This window comes from Pagrus pagrus (genome assembly GCF_965226575.1).
Source record: "Pagrus pagrus genome assembly, chromosome: 3".
In the NCBI taxonomy this organism is placed as follows: domain Eukaryota; kingdom Metazoa; phylum Chordata; class Actinopteri; order Spariformes; family Sparidae; genus Pagrus; species Pagrus pagrus.
The window spans coordinates 22,265,534-22,285,023 of record NC_140187.1 but is presented as its reverse complement, the minus strand read 5'-3'; the positions used below and the strand labels follow the sequence as shown (position 1 = coordinate 22,285,023).

Sequence of the window (19,490 nt, the reverse complement as noted above, 5' to 3'; positions counted from 1 at the left end):
AGGGATAAATTGATCCTGCTGGTGCTGAGAGGCTCTTTATGCGCTCTGTGTAACACGGTTCACCTATGAGTGCAGTCAGAAGACATTGTAGGGAATGATACGAGCAGGAGTGACATGAAATAGGGCAAAAATTCAAGGTAAATCTGCAAAGAGTCTCCACTTTTCATCAGGGTTTGTTTGACCTCCGGGCCGACAAGAAAAGAGCAGTCATTTAGCAGGGTTGTCAGACTACTACGCGATTAAGGGGGGTTACCACGGTGACTAGAGGGAAGTCAATGCGTGACTCCGACGAGGGACTGCGAGCTGACCTCGATGTGGTAATAAGGGATGTGATGTGACTGGAGTCTGGAAGTAATGGAGTGTTGGGTTGGTGGAGGTAATGACGACTGCGAGCTATGACTGGATTAAATAGTGACTCTCTGTTCGAGGCTTACACAACAGGATTCTTTCACAGTTAATCATTCAGACTCGACAATAGCTGCCTGAAGAGCCACATGCAGACCGGCTCAATTTAAACAATAGCCTGAAACATCAGTTTTATGTAAGAGTGTGGATTCAGAGTTTTGTTGTCTGGGGTTTTTTGGCCTGAAAATGCTGCTGGTGGTCAGGGTCAAGCTCATTGTTCTTCATGTCGACTGTTTTTATTCTCTGTGCAGGGGAAGCGTGTGGCATGTGAGGATGGTTCAGAGGGCTACAGCGACCTGTATCAAGAGAACGCCATGCTGCAGAGAGAAAACGACACAATGCGCCTCAGGGTCAAAGCCATGCAGGAGACCATCGACCACCTGAACACCCGCGTAACGCACCTGCTGGCCAATGAGGTCAGCACTCTGCTGACCAAGTCAAGTATGTGAACTCTTGTTTCTTATAAGTTTACTATCTTAAAGCTTCCATTTATTTATTTCTAAGTATTACAGTTATTTATAGTGCTTTCTGTGACCTGGGCCTCTTTCTGCTTTTGATCTGTAGGTGAAGGCAATGAGGAGATCGGGGCTTTAATCCAGAATTACATCCGAGAGGTTGAGGAACTCAGGTAAAAGCTGCAAACTTTCCAGGTTGCCTTCATTTGCTGTAGTGTTACACTGAAACCTCACTGAAGTCAGCAAACCTGAAACTGTAACAGCACTGACTTTACAAACTGTTTCCCTTCACTTATGATATTTTTTTGGTTTTTAAAAGAACGAGCGCAGTGCCCTTTGGCACGGATTAACTGGTAATGTGAGGGGTTTACAGAGCCAGCCTTAATCCTCCTGAACAGACTCATCAGGGCTGCCCTGATACAATCAAACGTGTCGTGTCGTCTCTTCCTCCTCTCTCAGATCCAAGCTCCTTGAGAGCGAGGCCATGAACGAGTCGTTGAGACGGCAGACGGCCCGACTTTCCACCCGCACCCCGTTCCCCTCCACCAGTCTCAGCCCCGCCCCCGGCCACCCCCCTGGCTCCTCCCCTGCTCCCATGTCCATGGAGGCCGAGATGACGGACGTGCTGCGCCGGGCCAAGCTGGACATCGAGAGGCTGAAGAAGAAGGAGAGGAGGCAGAGGAGGATGAGGTGAGGACAGAGGGACACAATGTAGTTGTTATCACATATTGACATGCTAATTGAAAAAAAACCACAAAAAACAGGACATAAGTCGACTGAACAGGGACGTTCAGATTCATGTAAATTTAATTTGTCATTCCTCCTTCGAGCCAATGAACCAGTGCATATTTTAAAAGCCAAGAGAGCATGATGAGTACATTATTGGCCATACAGTCTTCTGTCCTCATTACTTCTCTCCTCTAGCTTAAGAGCCACAGCACAAGTCGATTAGGGTTTTGGGACGGCCAGCTTCTGAACAGAATTGGGATGCGGCCAGTGCTGAGTTTTAACGCTGGCTCGGACACAAAAAGGTCTCATTCAGTCGGCCAGTGGGTCATGAGAGAGAAGAGTACACAGCTAACAGGCTAATTGAGGTTTAATGGGATGGAGATGGAGGGAGATGGGAATTTAAAGATGGGATGGGTGATAAGGGGGATGGCTGTAAAAGAGGGAGCAAAGGGGAGAATAAAAAAGGCAGTAAAACGTAAAGAGCTAAAAGGGCAAGATGAGCAGAGGAAGACTTTGCTAATGACTTCAGAGGTCCAATTTTGCTGCGAGCACATGACTTGGCAGCATTCCCAAAGGCCTAATGGTGGTTGTTAGCAGTGTGTGACATCTCACTTACATGGGGGAGAGTGTTTGTAATGGTAACTAGTGGAAAATACTCCAGATTGACAGTTGACCACAGATGAAAACAGTACAGGGAAAGAACTGATGAGAAACATGCTGGACTTTTTTTCCTCCTGTAGCCCAGAGTTGGAGAAAGGTATGAAGAAGCGAGTGAAGCTGCACACTCATGAGAACGGAGAGAACGGGCAGAGTCGTGAAAACGGACAAAACGGACAGAACGGAGAGATCGATTCAGACGACAATTACACTGAGGTACGCTACCGGCATGTGGAATTCATAAGAGTTCATTCAAAACATAAAGAAACAGAACAAAGTCTGATGTGTCTGTGTGTGTTTCTGTGTGTAGGACATCATGTCTCCACTGCAGGAGGAGAGCGGTTGTGATGAAGATGAGGGGGAGGACGAGGAGGAGGGCAGGGAGGAGGAGGATGGGTTCGACAGTGACGAGAGCCTGGTGGATTCAGACTCGGACTCTGATGAGAAAGGTGTGTTTCTGACAGCTGCTCCAACAACATGACCAGACCTCTTCGTCTAAGGTTTAGGTTTGATGTCAGAACATCAGATCAAAGCAGGCATTGAATTAAAACTTTAAGTTAGCCTCCTTTCTTTAACATTTGAATGCTGTATATTTAATCATCCTAAAAAATGCAGAATTTAATTTGAACTCTTCTTTAAGCAGCCAACTTCCAGGCGGACCTGGCTGATCTGACCTGTGAGATCGAGATCAAACAGAAGCTGATAGACGAGCTGGAGAACAGCCAGCGGAGGCTCCTGATGCTGAAGCTGCAGTACGAGGAGAAGCTCATCCTACTGCAGAACAAGATCCGAGACACTCAGCTGGAGAGAGACCGCGTGCTGCAGAACCTCAGTGAGTTCATGCATCATGGGATTTGTAGTCTACATATGTGTTCATGTGGTTGAAAGCCCAGAAGCTGATAGGTCGTTAACAATATTACACGGCTACACAGTGTCCATGGAGAACTACACGGAGGAGAAGGCCAACCGGATCAAGCAGGAGTACGAGAAACGTCTGAAGGAGATGAACCGAGACCTGCTGAAGCTACAAGCGGCGCAGAAAGAGCATGCGCGTCTCCTCAAAAACCAGGGGAGGTATGAACGGGAGCTGAAGAAACTCCAGTTAGAGGTCAACGATATGAAGAAAGCCAAGGTAAGGAGAGAGGAAGGAGAGTCAGCGTGGAGGAGCATGGACAAGTGAGATTGTTTGAGCAAGGGGACTCGAGGAGGTCTGACCTCTCTTCTGTTCTCAGGTGACACTGATGAAGCAGATGAAGGAGGAGCAGCAGAGGAGGAGAATGGTGGAGGCAAAGAGGAACCGTGAGATCGCACAGCTGAAGAAGGAGCAGCGACGACAAGAGGTCAGGATATTTACAGTTATCCCTATAATGTAAATGTATCCTGATCCGTGAGAAAATCTTATATCCTCACATCCCTAGTTGAGACAGTATGAGCAAAGTTGTATATGAGCCCGTTTAATCTATGTTAGGGTGTTGACAACATGTTCAATATTTGAATTTCACTTCTGTTTTTAAAGAATGATTCATGCTGGTGAGTTGGCATGTAGGCTTGCATATATGTGTGCAAATGCACAGTCAAGGTTCTCCATCTGTTAGTCCGCCTGGCACATTAAAAACCTGATTTATGTATCCTGCACATATTGCACACAGGTTTTGGTATCACTATTATGTTGAAGATAGGTACTGTATGTTATTTACTTACATTCATTCCCATCTTAATTTGTTTTCCCTGGAGTAGAGATCTTATAAATGAGCATGCCCACATTTACACTGTCGCACTGTGAGCCTCATTCATAATCCTGTTATTTACAGTTTAAGTCCTAAAATCCTTTCATGATCAACACCTTGTAAGCCTGTTGTGTAAAAAGCTCAAGAATCTGATTAACATTTGCAGAAACATGTAGTTGAAGGCAGAATATTAAAGAACGCTTTCTCTCCCTCCCGTCCATCAGTACCAGATCCGAGCGCTGGAGTCTCAGAAGCGGCAGCAGGAGCAGGTGCTGCGCAGGAAGACGCAGGAGGTGACCGCCCTGCGCCGCCTGGCAAAACCCATGTCGGACCGCGTAGCCGGGCGCGTGGCTCGCTGGAACCACAGCCCCTCAGTGACGGACTCTGGAGCTGAGCTGTCGGCCAGCACTACAGCCAGCAGCTCTGAGCCTGAGACTGCGAGGACTGTGAGCGGGCTGGTGAGGCAGTGGAACAACAAAAACAATGTGTTCGGATACATGGGAGAGAGCGAAGGGAGCATGGACGGAACCAGGGTCATCAGGTAAGACGGGTTGATTGTCTTCCAAGCAGCTGCCGTGGATTTCTTTTTTATGAAAAGCAATGTATTAAAAAGGTGAGCCAAAGACAATTATCACCTGAATCTACAGCCTTCCTGGGCTTTATAGAGCGTTATAGTTTCAGTAAATTGTTGAGCTGTCTTGTCCACAACTTTTAAAATCTCAATTGGCAATGCAAGTAGCTGGTGACCGTTGTGGAGCATTCAGCAGCTAAATATTAACTTAAAATGTGACGCGCTGCCCCACAGTGGCCCAAAAGCATATTACAGGTTCGATTTATTTTCTCATCTTTTTCTCTTCTCTTGTTGTCTCTTCTCGCCAGCAGGAAGAAGTTGCAGCGTAAGCCAGCAGGCATCGGCAACACCGGAGTGGCGGGCAGAGCGGCCAGCTTCTCCAAGTCTGCCCGTCAGAAGTGGCAAGCCCTGGAGCGTCGCATTGTGGACATCGTCATGCAGAGGATGACAATCTCTAATGTGGAGGCTGACATGGATCGCCTTATTAAGGTAGGAATGGCCTTCACATATTTACCCAAGATTAAGGTGGGACTATAATTGGTTTTGGTATCACAGTGGTGGTTAAAAATCATATGTAAGCAATTGAAATTGCAGATCTGTATAATAGTGGCAGCAGAACTAGTTTCTTACATCTTGGTTACTTTTTTAGCTGACTTCATCTCAATAGTTGACAACTGAAACCAAAGTGTGTGAGCCTCTTCCTTCTTCACAGATATATACTGTTAAACTCATACAGTACTGTACAAGTAGATGGGGTCTTCCTCTATGAAAGGAAATGAACAAACCTTTTATGTCAGCTATGTCTGATTCATTATATCAACAATGCTGTCAGTTTTATGCTTCTTAACAGAAAGATATAGTAAAATGTGAAAATAAATATTTTGGGTTCCTTTCTTTCTTTCTTTTTTTTCTTTTTTTGCTCTGTGTTTGTGTTTTGGCCGAGTCAGAAGCGAGAGGAGCTGACGGTCCAGCAGGAATCACTCTCGCACAAGAGGGAGGTACTAATGGCGGACGGGGAGGGGCCGGAAGCAGAGGACCGCCTCCTTCAGGAAATTAATGAGGACATTGAGGTGCTGAACGCCAACATAGACTACATCAATGACAGCCTGTCTGACTGCCAGGCCACAATTGTACAGATAGAGGAGACCAAGGTATGACTATACACAAACACACACACACACACTCTCACACACAGTTATGTTCACCGCCCAGGTGTAGTAATGCCCAGGGTTGTGTTTTCCTGCAGGATGAGCTGGACTCCGTGGACACCTCAGTGGTGATCAGCTCCTGCTCTCTGGCTGAAGCGCGCCACCTGCTGGACCACTTCCTGAAGGCCTCCATAGAGAAAGTGAGTTGTCATACAGGACCTTCAACCAAAACAAAGGAGGTGGATTTTGCAGGCTTGAAAAATGTTTGTTTGATCAATTGTGCAAATTTGCACTCTGGTGTGTAAAACTGGGAATAAACTTTTACTTTTTCTGTCAAAATTTGATGAAAATATGTTGCTTTGATTGTAAATAAAGTTAAATTAATCTAATGATCTATTACAAGTGTTATGAATAAAGTAAACATTTTTTGCTGTTGTCATCACAATATGCTACTACCAAAAAATATAATCATTTTATTTATTTAAGTTGCAAAGACCTGGACTTAGTGCTTAATGTGGTTGCAGTGCCATCTAGTGGTGTCTCTTTTTACTGCAAAATGAAGACAGGGGTGTAATTCTTCATACAAAAGGTCTATTAAAATTAATTGACACTCGGTGGTCTCATTTCCTGTCGAATACTAAAATCCTAGTCTAAAAGTTACAGTGCGTATGTGTGCATTATCATTTTTGACCTTTGGCTCAATCTATGCATTTACAGAGCTTACAGGTGGCTCAGAGGGAGGCTCAGATCAGACTGCTGGAGGGTCAGCTGAGGCAGACGGATGTGATTGGCTCTTCCCACAATCACATAATCCTTGATGCCCTGCGAGAAAAGGCAGAATACATCCCTGAACTCCAGGCTCTCATCCACAATGTACAGCAGGGTGAGTGGTGGTTCTCGTACGAGTTTCGACTCATTGCGACAGTGTGTAAGACACCTCGCAACTTTTCCTTTCTGTCTTTGGATATAGACATATAGACATTGTTATTCTTTTTTTTCCCTCATCAGTTCATGCTGTCTTTTCACCAATGTTTTGATGTGTGGGAACATAAAATCTGGCTGAACAAAAACAGAAAATGATAAGCCTTAATCAGCCTTAAGGAATGTTTTAAAACTGATGACACAAGATATTAAACTGGGAAATATGGTAGTGGAGTTGCGGCTATACAGAGTGGCAGTGTATGAACGATCTGCTGGGGGCTGACAAGATGCATGTTTTATGTTCTTCCAGAAAATGGTTATGCCAGCACAGACGAGGAGCCCTCTGAGTTCAGCCAAGCCTCTGACAGCAGGTGAGACTGCAGTCTGCTCGCCTACACAACATCCTCAATACATAACATCCTCCTCTCACCCTGACTTTAACTACAATCTGCTAATGTTGGTCTTTTTTTGCAAAAAATAAAGTATTCATCCAATAAAATTCTCCATTGAAACAATATATATACTCCATCTCTCATTTCTTGCTATTCTTTTTACATGTTTATTTCCCTCTTGCTTTCTCTTTTTCTGCAGTGTATCTCACATGAAAGAATCCAACAGCCAAGAGGACATCAAGATAAAGGTACGGCTGATGAAGCACATAGTTATTAAGCTCTGTTACAGATGAGCGACACAAGCTTTAAATCCACATTTGTCTTGTTTTCTTAAATCCAGATGTTAACATTACAGTACTCCCAGCTTGTTTTCGTGTCAGTGCTCAGAACATCATGTAGTACTATGTCTTACAGTATCCAAGTCTCTAAGACCTTTATAAATCATGAGGATGCTGTTTTTGCTCTGGTGATCGTGTTCAGACCCTACGTCACTGTCAAAGCCAGTGATGGGCAAATTACTTTGAAAAAGTAACTAATTACAATTACAAATTACTTCTTAAAAAAGTAATTGAGTTAGTAACTCAATTACTCTATTATAAAAGTAACTAATTACTAGGAAAAGTAATTTTTGCGTTACTAAAACAAAGTAATATGTCAAAGAATTCGGCTTTTTAGAAGCATGTTTCACACGCCAGTTTCATAGAGTAGAAAGTCGATCGTCCGGTCGAAAGTTGTGTGTGTGCGCCGCACAGAAGCTACGTCGGTTTGTGTGTAAAATAAACTCCTACAAGGATTCGTCAATGATGTCACGCAGCTATACATCGTCAAGTCAGTTACTTCCTTGTTCCATATCCGCAAAACATGACCTGTCTTATCCTTGGTATTTATCGAAACCGTGTTGTACTAGTGTGCTCTCTACTCTGCAGCCCGCTTATGAAGTGAGGAGGAGGAAAGGAAGAAAAGAAAAAACAATAGCCTAGAACTCATGCTGGCTGCAGGCTTTTTTTTTTTTTACCATGATCGCGCTGGGGCCCCGATTTTAGTAACGGCAACACAAGTCATGTTAGTAACGGAAACGGCGTTAGTAACGCTGGATAAAGTAATTAATTAGATTACAAATTACAGAGGAATGTAACGGCGTTACGTAATCGCGTTTATTCTAACGGCGTTAGTCTCAACACTGGTCAAAGCACACGCCACAGTCTGTCTGTCAGAGCAGCTGCAATTCTTGTATGAGTCCATGAGGTGGCAGTAAAAGCAAACACATAGGAGGAGGAGGAACCCCCTAATATGACACCAATCCCTTTTTATCCTCTTGTTAATGCTCTGTTCTTGATCCTTCATTGTGTTCTATAGCTATTGTTTTCTCTATCCAGCCTTTATTAACCCCACAGTGGACGCTCTCTCATCTCCAGCTTTTTTCTTTCACTGTTTTCGTATTCTCTTTGCCCTTTTTCCTCCCGAGTGTAGTTTTCAGGCCGTGTTAATATCCTTCTGTGCCTTAATTAAATTCAATCTTTATCTTTATTTAAAGTCTAATTTTTTTTTCTATCCCACTGTCAATCTTCTTTCTCATTAAATTCTCCCCCCAATGATCCTCTGTAACACAAATGGTGCGCATTTCTCACCCAGATGGAGCCTCGTCTGTCAGCTCAGATGAAGGCGGTATCGGCGGAGTATCTGGGTCCCATCCTGGACCCCTCATCAGGCAGCAAGCAGCAGCACATCACCAAGTCTCTGGCCTCACTGACAGACATCCAGGAGGATGGCCTGAGCCTGGCAACAGCAAGTCTGGGCTTCAGCCTGTCCCTACGAGACTCCTACCACAGGGAACGGGCATCCCGTACCATCAGCCTACCTATCAGGGGACACACCTTGTAAGTGAATCATAATGATCACTCAGATGAAGCTAAGGCAAGACATATCCTTCATGTGTTACCAGGGAAGGGGAATGCAAGGCTTGGCTCCATCATTACCAGTCTGTGCCATGTTGATCTCACAAGCAGGCCTTATCCATCACCTTTAGTTAACTAGCAACCATGTACCCATTACTTTTAGCCAGCTATCAACCATTACTTTAAGCTAACTACCATTTATCAATTGCTTTTAGCTAACTACCAAACAGTGAGCTTACTATAAACCATAACATTCCTTACTTAGCTAACTATCATCCATTACTTCTAGTTTACTATTAATGATTTATGCATTACTTGCGCTCTTTAAAAAAAGGGCACCATGTAGCGTTGAGGTGTTACAGCTGACTCAGCATGTGGATATGATTTTTAAATCAAATCATACAGTAATTTCTATTTTGTCAAAGTAGTTGAGCTACTCCTGTGCCACCTGGCAGCTTCTGAAGTACCCCCTGAGGTACAAATACCAATGATTGTGAATTACTGCCCTCGGGTTTGGGACAGCAGGGTGGCTTGTAGTAAGAGTCTTTTTCAATTAGAGAACCTTATTTCAAATCCCCATGCTGGTAAACATTTGCTCTGCTGAGGTGCCTTTGAGCAAGATGAAGAGCAGAGTCATTTAAGCCGATGGCATGGGCTGAATTTGAAAGCCTGCAAATCTTTTAACATCAAACATGTTACTGAGATAAACAAACAAGCGAGAGAGAAACACAAGGTTAATTGCGTAACCATGATTGAGTCAACACCCTGTGGAATATCACAAATGCAGCAGCGAGAGAAAAGAACATCTTTACGTTTCATTTCCTGACTAAGGAGACAAAGTTGTCAAGAATTTGCGTGTCTATTTCTGACTGCACAGTGACAACCTCTGGAAACCTGCCAGAGGCTTCACATTTTTTAGGTTATAAAACTGCTTCAGGGAGGGAAAAGGCAAAATCAATGGAATTTGCATCGGTCCTCTGGGAAGGGAAGAATGATTGTGTGCGATTTGATATGAAAGGAAAAGAGCCTGCCAGTTGCTTTAGCCTGCTGAAGGTGTTGTTAAATTGCATAAAACCCTTGTTGCTTATAGATTCCCATCAGTTTACATAGATGTCTGTCCGCCTGTGCACTCCCTTGAAGATTTGCTTAGTTTGCTTTTGTGTGTGTGTGTCAGTCCCAGGCAGTCTCGGGGTTATGATACTTCCCCCATAACAAGGAGGAAGTCTTACGACCGTGCGTACAGGTACATGCATTGAAATACTCAGATTTATTTTTCTGGCCCGATCAATTCCATTTTTTGACTGTGTAATGTCTTTAATTTTTCTTGTTTGTTTCGTTCTTCCCTATCCCTGAACTTCCACCCCTTATCAGGCCCACTGACGGCTATACGCCCCCTTCCTCGCCTCCTCTGAGGACCAGGAACGACCGGAACGTCTTCTCAAGGCTCACCAGCAACCAAACCCAAGGTTCAGCTCTCGACAAGTAAGTACACTCCTGCGCAGATACTCACATTCACACACTGCCTTTGTTCTTTTGTCTCCACGTTCTCATCTGATCAGTTCAGTCTCACTTTGACTGAATGAATCATTCCTTTAGTTTCTTTTCTCCTCCTCCATGGTTTGAGACCTTCACTGACCCTGTCGATAGGCTGAAGGTCAAGCCTTTTGAGTGGAGTGTGCTTTTGTCTGCGGTGATGAGCCCTTAAGAGTGAGCTATTCCAGCTGTTTATCTTCAGATCAATCCCACTCTTAGACAAAACACTTTTCATCTGGCATTAAGGTAGGTCCTAGGGGACAGATGGTGACAACGTTCACAGAATCCAGGTGTAAAAATGCATTCAAGAGGCATTGAAGATCTTATCATCCAAACCACAACCACAGGCCACTCAGGGCTGCATTTAGCAACGCTAACAACGAGGTGTAATTGCATCGTGTTTCCAATCCATGTATGGGAGTTACCAGGAAACAAATGAAAATCAGGAGGGTTTGGAACGTACTCTGTAGAAACATGCTGTAGGGGCAGTTGTGGTTCGGGCGAATAAGCGAGTCTGTTTTAAGAAGACGTGACGTGCATGACAATGAGGAGCACGATTGCATTTGGACGAAAGAATGTGAGATCAGCTTGTGCAATCTAATCTAATCCAATAAAAAAAATGCCCTGCAATAAATCTTTTGACACTGCCGGAGAGAATCTGATTCCGATTTATGGTAATTTTTGAGGCTGTCGTTGGTTGTAGCGTCAGACTACTTTCATCATATTTACATACATAAAGGAAAAAGAATGGGATAAACACCTTTCGATTTGTAAGTGGTCCAGCTACATCAGATGGAGACACAATGTGGATATGAGATGCATGTTAATAATGTCAGCTGCGAAGGTGCCAAGATAGAAACGAGCAAGCGGCCTTCTCCCTTCCTGCTCGCAATCAATTCCAGCTTCCTTCCACTCTGACAAATGTCAGCAGTTAATTTCAGTCAGCGTTCGGCTCTGCTGTAAAGTTGTTTGTTGCGTAATCTTTGTTAATCTGGAACATTTCTCAGCTTTATCGACCCCTAATTGTTAGCGAGGACGCTGTGTGAGACGAGCTAGGGTGTCGTGTTTTTGTTCGCATTGCTGTGTGAATATTTGTGTTGAGTGTGTGTGTGGGAGCCTGTGGGTCCTCATTATCTGGAGCAGGGGTAGGTAAATGATTTGGCTCGTGTCATCTTTCTATGCAGCAGTTGTCATCGGTGGCCATTTTTATTTGACTCAGGGTGACAGTGTGGGAGGATATTTATGTTTAGGGTCTCACATGTAGCTCCCACTGGGGAACCCCTGCTGCAGAGCATGATGCAGGTGGGTGAAACACTTTGAGGGTTTTCCTTTTATCTTCTGTTGCAGGGAGCATTTGCATTTTCACAACTCACAATTTGATGAACTGTATTAACATCATTTGGTCATTTGCACTTTTGTTTTGAGCGAGGAGGAGTGGGTGGTATTCAAATGTTTTGTTCACTGAATTTAAAGTTGTTGTTTGTTTTTTGTTTTTTTTACCAAACATTCCTCATCTAAAGAGGCTCTTTGTAGTTTTGGAGAAGAAATTCAAACTCAGAATTTTCTCACTATTAATGAGATAAAAACACAAACTCAAGGTCCTCAGAACACTGTTTGAAGTTAAAAAGGTGGCAGGGTCCACCAAATATAAACAACATATAAAAGAAAAGTGTTGCCCTTTAAGGTTAGTGTGTTTATTCAGAGAGTTTGTTAATTTAGTTTATTTAGGCAGAAAAATCAAGTCAATGAGGATCTTTCTCTTCAGATTACATTGTCTTCACCAAAACTACATAGTGCACCTTTAAAACCATACATTTGATTTGGTTTGTTTTCCTTGTCCTAACATTACTCACACTGACCCAAGTATGACACTAAATTAATCATCACAAGCATAAATCCAAAGTTAAATTAAGCTTATTTATTAAAAAATAATTAGAAAGCCAGCATGAATCATCTGCATCATTCTGTTTAATTAGATGTCAAATGAGAAGCCGCCCGCTAGGCAGAGAAAGAAGAAAGCGATGTTCTCAAGTATATCTTTGCAAGTTCACAAAACCTATTAAAATACAATAAGAAGGTTTTGTTGTGATTGTGACTGGATGGATACATTCTGCATCTGCTCTCTGACTGATTGATATTGGAATAGCCAATGATGGGATCAAGCATTTCGACACGGATTCAAAAGATGCATGAGAATGAGGAAAATTAATTTCAAACAAAGGTTTCCTGTCCTCTGTTGGATAAGGAGGTGTCGGATCCCAGATCTGTTGTTTTTAATCTTCACATAACATTTGCATCCTCCAAAACCAATGAATTTAAAAAAGGATTTTGTCTTGAGAGAAAAGCGGATATTACTATGCTAATAGCCACCGTGGCCAGCAGTAAATACCCAGAAATGGAGGAATTTAATTCACCTTTTAACACTGTGGCTCCCTCAGGACGTATCCACAACCATTTTGTTTTATTATTTCATGCTCATGAGTGTAAAGCACTGGCTCTCCTGGTGACAACCTGAGGCTATAAAATATTTACAATATAATAACACTTTTATTGCACTGTTACACACATGCCAGCCTTTCCCTCTGAGCTATTGTGGAGGCAATGTATTGGTGTGGTCTAGATTTTCTTTCCCTCGACAGCTGTGAGCGGGCTCGCCTGTGAGTTTGATTGACAGCCTTATCCTCCATCCTGGATCTTCCCCTGTTCGCTGTCCCTTATGTTCTATCTGTACTTTTCTGTACTAAGATTAGATGTGGGAGTGGGCACTGATGTCAGAAGAGTTATATATCAGAGATAAGCGCTATGAAAGTGTAGAGATTGTGCAATGTGCAGTTCTTTGACCTCTGTGTACGACTATCCTGGCATCAGTGTTCCCTCCTTGAACTTCCCTTTTCTTTCAGTACCTTTTTTCTGCTTTGTTCTAATGATTAGTTCAACATTTTGCAGAGAGTTTAATGGGAAGATTGATGCTACGCCCATGGTTGTATGCAAAATATGAAGCTACAGCCAGAAGTCGGCTAACTTTGCCGAGCATAAAAACTGAAAACAAGTGGGAACAGCTAACACAGATTATAACAAAATCTGCCTCGTAACACCTTGAAAACTCGAAAAATTAACATGCATCGGCTTTTATTAATCTGTAAAAAAAAAGGGGCTAATGTGACAAATTGTCATCTCCACAAATCATTTTTTTATCCAAATGAGGCCTAGTGTTAAACAAATGTTTATTAGTGAGCTTTAGAGGTCCTAGGAGGCAATTTTTGTTAGCTTCAGACAGAGCCAGGCTAGCTGTTTCCCTGTTTCCAGTATGCATGCTAAGCTAAGCCAATATTGAACATACAGACGTGAGACTGGTATCGTACTTCTCATCTAACTCCCAGCTAGAAAAAGAATACGGGTACTTCCCAAAATGTTGAACTATTTCTTTAAACATTTAACCTTCAGTGTTAGCCACTAAGCCAGCCATTGCTTACTGTGGGTGTAGCTACAGTTAACATCCGCAGACAGTGGTCAAGGAGTAAAGCCTGTTCAGTGGTTGTCTTTGAGAAGAAGCATATTTCAGAGCAAACTGCCTGATAATCACTGACCAAGCTTTATTGTTTGGCTGAGATTTCCTGCCTGTTTGCTCACTGCTTTATATCTAAAACCCTTCCTCCAGTCACTCCTTCCTATAACCCTCTGCCAATAACCCTTCTGTCTTTCCTTAGTGTGGTTAACCCTTTCCTCTTCCTGCCCCACCCTCCCCCTCTCCTGCTCCTCTTCTGCCTCCAGGTCGGATGACAGCGACTCCTCGCTCTCCGAGGTGCTCAGGTAGAGGAACTGTGTTCGTCACTCTCTGTTCTCCCATTTGCCTGTGAACTCACCTGGTGTCATCTTGTCTCCACCAGTAGTCAGTGCCACGCCTGGCCTCTCCTTCACCCCCCTTTGTCCCCCTCTGTGAGCGAGGTCGATGTGGTGCATGTTATAACCACACATGGCTTCCCTGACCCGGCAGCCTTTCCCCTTGTTGTGTTTCTTTGTGGTGTTGCTTGCACATAAGATCTGGATGAACCTTACCACTTTTCTACAGGCTGCTAAAAAAGAAGGAAATATGAATATTGGCGCTGAACAATGAATAAAAATAACATGGAAGAAACAACATTGCCAGTGGGGTATCCAAATCGCTGCACAAAAGAAGGAAAATGTGTCAGCACATACTATTATAAATGAAGTATTGTGATGCTACAGAGATGCCCGAGCCTTAAAAATTAACATTCTTCAGATGTAAGAGAACAGACCCCGGGAAAAATCAAGTCATTTTATTTCAGTGAAAAAAAAATTACCATCCCCACTAAAATCACATTCCAATCACAATATATCCCAGAATATTATTTTTCTTGCATTTCTTTGAGCCCTAATGAAAATACTCACAAATTATGTAAAAACACGTAGCCATGTGCTATAAATATTAAAGACCTATTTTGTTTTATAATTTTTACCTATCCTTCAGTAAGTTATGTAGGTTCCTGTGCATGTAAAATGTGTTGAAAGTTAAAAAGCCCAACAGCCTGCCAACGTCAGCATCTCAGACAGCTGCAGCAATGGACAGTATGAGAAATAGATGCGCTATTATAGTAGTAACCCAAAATACAATTATGAACCAGAAAATGAGTATAATGTGTCTCCTTTAATATATATATTAATACATTAATTTCCAGTAAAGGCTGCAGCGTCATTCGAGGGTTAGAGATTCATATGATTGAAAAGAAAATTGGCTGTCACTCGCAAATCTGTCTTTAAGATATGCGGCAGCGTAGCTTAGCTTAGCACAGAGTGGAAACACAGACACAGCTAGCATGCTCTTTCCAAAGAAAACAAATAGTGTTTTTTATGGAGGGTTATGTGGCTCGTTCCGCAGTGGCTCCTTGGGGACAGATATGAAAGAGGTATTCATCTTTCATCGACCTTTCGGCAGAGAACGTGAATAAGCATATTTCCCAAAACTTCAAACTTTATCATAGAATTCTTTCCGATCAATACTTTCTGTTCCTGCGTCTTTATCACCCACAGACATATACAGATGGATGCATCTCTCACCACGGCTCTTGTGTCTGTTTTTCTGTACTGCAGAGAGCACACACTGCTCTCCCTCCATATTTTCATTAGTCTGCTGGTCTCATGGTCCTTGGCCCTGCAACATCCATTAGCAGCCCTTACATAGCGAATAACACAGCACACTATGATATCTTCCACAGGCGCTGATAGAATGGGAACACTTTCTGCCATTTGGACCGGCGCTGCGCTGTAAGAAATGGAGTGCTGCATTAAGCAGGATTGTGCTATGTGCGGCCTGTCCTTTATAGAGAAAAACAGCAGAGACATGGTACAGAAGGTACTCAGAATAATGCAACATAATGGTTTTCAAGCAGGTAAACAAAACAGCTCATGACTGTAAGTTTAGAGGTTCATGTAATATGATAAGGGGAAAAACAATCTACTTAATATATGTCATGGCATTAACACCAGAACAACATCATGATTAACTGACCAAAGATCCTCCTCATGCAACATGATAGCCTTCAGAGTGATAAGGTTCGTTCACATGAAAACGCTCCCTCCTTCCCCTCCCTTCTGCAATAGTTGAAAAAATGATATTCAGAGAACGGTCACATGTAAGGTTTCTCCTCTTTTTATCAAATAATCTGTTTTTTATATTCAAAATGGGATTGACTAAAAAGAGGGAGGGACAGATCGTCTGTATTCATTCTGTTCACTCACCATCACGGTCAGGTGTTGCACCTCTGCAGAGGAGCACAAGCTGATAATCCGACTACATTATTGACTTGTTACACCTATCCCCGCATACATATGTACCACATACCCTTTCCCCCCGGGCCCCGAAAAAGGCGATTGGCCATGGAGCTGCTGAACCGCGAGTCAGCTCCCACCTGACTGGCTGAGAATGGATGCTGCATGTGGTGATGACGACGCCTCAGGACGTTGTGCTGTGGTTTATTTTTGAGTTGCAGGCTGCTGTGTAGTCGGTGTTGCAGGCTGTGGCTGATGTTACCAATTGTTTTGAGCTTATTCTGTGCAAGTCGGTTCTCTTTTTGTGTTTCCATGAGATTTGGCAAGACGTGCATGCAATCTTTTTTCACTGGCTGATGATTGACAGTTTTCGATTTTTGTTGGCATTTTTATGCGCTGCAAGAAAAAGATACACAGAAAGTATGGTTTGGTGTTTATATTTTTGATTTGACGTGTGTATTTGTGTATGTTTTCACGCTTGGACAGAAGAGAGGCATGTTGCCATCTTTGACATGTTTCAAGCACACACCCTTCTTTTGCTCTGTTCACTCTGTGCAGAGTCCTGAGTTTCGTGTGTAATCACGGATTCTCTTTTCCCTCCTCCGGCTCTCCCTCTCACTGTTTTGCTCTCTACCTCACTTTTTCTCACACACATACACACTAACCACCACTGGTGCTATTAGGAAGCCCACCAGGGGCCAATTTTCCCACAGTCCTTCCCTCTTCTTCTCACCCTCTGCCTGCTCTGTCTCACTCTGCTGACTGCTCTCCAGGCACTGTGGGACTCTGGCCTGTCAGTGGGACATAGATTGGGAGGGTGAGGGGGGCAGAGGTTCAGCGAGAGACATTGAGTGCACATAATATAAGAGGCTGTGTGTTTGTGCATATGTGGGTATGTGTGTGTGTGAGAGAGATGGGGGTGGGGGGGACAGAAAGAAGAAAGACAAGTTGAAAAGGAAAGCAGCTCTCACTGTTGTAGTGCCTTAATTGGGCTGTTCTACAACAAAAGAAAAGCATTACGGGGTGTGGAGGCAGGCCAGAGAGATGGAGCAGGTGGGCTCAGAAAACCAACAGGAAGTTATGTGTGTGTCCAGATCTTTTTTAAGGGGAGTACATCATCTGTATGTATCCAGGGAGGTTTGTATGGATTTGTATTGTCTCTGTAATGGAAAAGACATTTGTGTTTGTGTGCATGTTTGTGATCAATCTGTGCGTACAGTGCATACATCTGTAGTTACCGGGAAAGAAATCAGCCTCAAGGATTTTATGTGTGCATGTCCAGTTGACACTGTATGCGTGTGTTACCGTATCCTTAGGGGTGTGATCAATCCCATCGGGGGTGTGAAAGGGGGTCGGACGGCGCCCTTGCAGTGTGTTTCGGTAGCTGAGGGCCATTCGAAGCCAGTCCTGTGTGTGGATGCTACAGATGAGCTGCTTTTCACTGGATCTAAAGGTACACATACCAGTGACTATACTGTAGGTTTCTTCTTAAACAGGGTATTTCACATAACCCTTAACTCGATGTATATGTAGCATTAAATAACAATTACACTACTTAAAGATTAGTTCAACGCTGTGGCATATAAACACATTTTTTCTTTTTTCAAGATAGAGATGAGAAGATTGATACCACTATCATGTCTGTGGGTTATGTATGAAGCTAGTAGCGGGAGGTGATTAGCCAAGCTTAGCATAAAGACTGTAAGCAGGGGTAACTGTGGGTTTTTGTGCTGACTAAATAAACAAGATAAAGTGTGTTAATAAGAGGGTATGCCAGACAGATTTTGTTCACTGCTCCCTCCTGTTTTCTCTCTTAATGCTAAGCTAAACTAACTGGCTGCTAACTGTAGCTTAATAATTTACCACCCAGGTGTGAGAGTAGTATCCATCTTTGTGTCTATCTGCAAGAAAGTGAATACATGTATTCTCCAAAAATGTTGAACAATTTATAGTTTTTATGCTAAGCTAAGCTATCTGACTGCTGGCTATGGCTACAGAGATGTAGTTGAACAAATGTTTTAATCTTTGGAGAGAGCCAGGAGAACTTTTTTCCATCTGCTTATTGGCTTTTTTTTTAACCCAACATAAAGACTTCATGTTGACCTAGTCCTGGCAACAAAAAATTAAACTAAGCTAGTTCTAAATGAAAAATAAAATCAAGAAAAGAATAATATATTTCATTCAATGCAATACAATTTGCACACATGTGAGCTGCTCTTCTTCCCTCCTCCAGATCGCACCTGTAAGATGTGGAACCTGGTAACAGGTCAGGAGATCGTCACCCTCAAAGGCCACCCCAACAACGTGGTGTCGGTTAAATATTGTCCTTCCTCCTGTCTGGTCTTTTCCGTCTCCACCTCCTACATCAAGGTGTGGGACATCCGCGACTCCGCCAAGTGTATCCGCACCCTTACGTAAGTTTCCCTCCTGCAACAAGCCACTTGAGGCAGTTTGCAGCTGTTAAACTAAAAAAAAATGTAGCTGGGGAGTTATTTGATAGAAGTGATTAAGGGTGTGATTTTTCTGTTCAGCGATGTGTTTCATGTTGCAAAAAGTGACAAATGATATGAGGGAAAATCCGATTTGAAATCCATCTAGAGGGAATGTTAAATTCACACCGTCTCAGTCTCTACTGCTCCTATTTGCTTCTTCTTCTTAAGCCCCCCTTTTACTTTCTTTCTATTTCTCTTACACTGTTTGGCTTCTATTTCTCCCACAGTTCATCAGGGCAGGTGCTTTCGGGTGATGTGTGCGCTGGAACCACCACCCGCACAATAACCTTTGCGCAGGGCGAGTGTCAGATCAACCAGATAGCCATCAACCCGTCAGGATCTGTGCTGTACGCTGCTGCTGGAAACACCGTTCGCATGTGGGACCTCAACAGGTACATTCATTGAACTGCTCATCCATTTATGTTTTCAGTCATTCATATGTCTATGCATTCATCACTTCCATCACTGATTTATATGCCCAGTCTTCCCCACATCCATTGATTCATTCATGCAGATAGTTTCTTTACTTTAAATTCTTCTACAAATGGATGTGGATGTATATATTCACTTCTCAGGTGTTTATCAACCAAAGAGATGATTAACATCTGACTGAAGAGATTAAAAGGACTGTCAAAAGGAAAGTTCAGGAACTGGTGATAAGAGTTTTCTATGTGAGTGAGTTTTCCACAAGGTACCAATTTCTGAAATCTTGTGGTAGCGCCGTCTTCTTCTCAGTTTTTCTGCTTCCGGAGGGAGTTGAGTAACAGATTGGACCAGA

At 43.1% G+C, this 19,490-nt stretch overlaps 1 protein-coding gene across 9 annotated transcripts in view; it reads left to right on the top strand.

Moving 5' to 3' along the window:
• Positions 1-19,490, top strand: part of kif21b (kinesin family member 21B) — a 65,118-nt gene that overhangs the window by 30,353 nt on the left and 15,275 nt on the right. For 2 of the 9 annotated variants that reach the window (XM_084347748.1, XM_084347742.1), the window contains exons 9-30: positions 657-846; positions 970-1,033; positions 1,320-1,550; positions 2,330-2,462; positions 2,557-2,695; positions 2,887-3,078; positions 3,179-3,378; positions 3,479-3,586; positions 4,198-4,514; positions 4,853-5,033; positions 5,492-5,695; positions 5,791-5,892; positions 6,410-6,575; positions 6,924-6,984; positions 7,205-7,253; positions 8,638-8,882; positions 10,075-10,143; positions 10,272-10,382; positions 14,205-14,243; positions 17,537-17,673; positions 18,454-18,634; positions 18,940-19,104. In XM_084347748.1, the coding sequence (XP_084203874.1) occupies positions 657-846; positions 970-1,033; positions 1,320-1,550; positions 2,330-2,462; positions 2,557-2,695; positions 2,887-3,078; positions 3,179-3,378; positions 3,479-3,586; positions 4,198-4,514; positions 4,853-5,033; positions 5,492-5,695; positions 5,791-5,892; positions 6,410-6,575; positions 6,924-6,984; positions 7,205-7,253; positions 8,638-8,882; positions 10,075-10,143; positions 10,272-10,382; positions 14,205-14,243; positions 17,537-17,673; positions 18,454-18,634; positions 18,940-19,104 (3,284 nt within the window). The remainder of the gene's footprint in view (positions 1-656; positions 847-969; positions 1,034-1,319; positions 1,551-2,329; positions 2,463-2,556; positions 2,696-2,886; positions 3,079-3,178; positions 3,379-3,478; positions 3,587-4,197; positions 4,515-4,852; positions 5,034-5,491; positions 5,696-5,790; positions 5,893-6,409; positions 6,576-6,923; positions 6,985-7,204; positions 7,254-8,637; positions 8,883-10,074; positions 10,144-10,271; positions 10,383-14,204; positions 14,244-17,536; positions 17,674-18,453; positions 18,635-18,939; positions 19,105-19,490) is intronic. The other 7 variants (XM_084347749.1, XM_084347747.1, XM_084347745.1 and 4 more) reach the window with 6 other exon arrangements.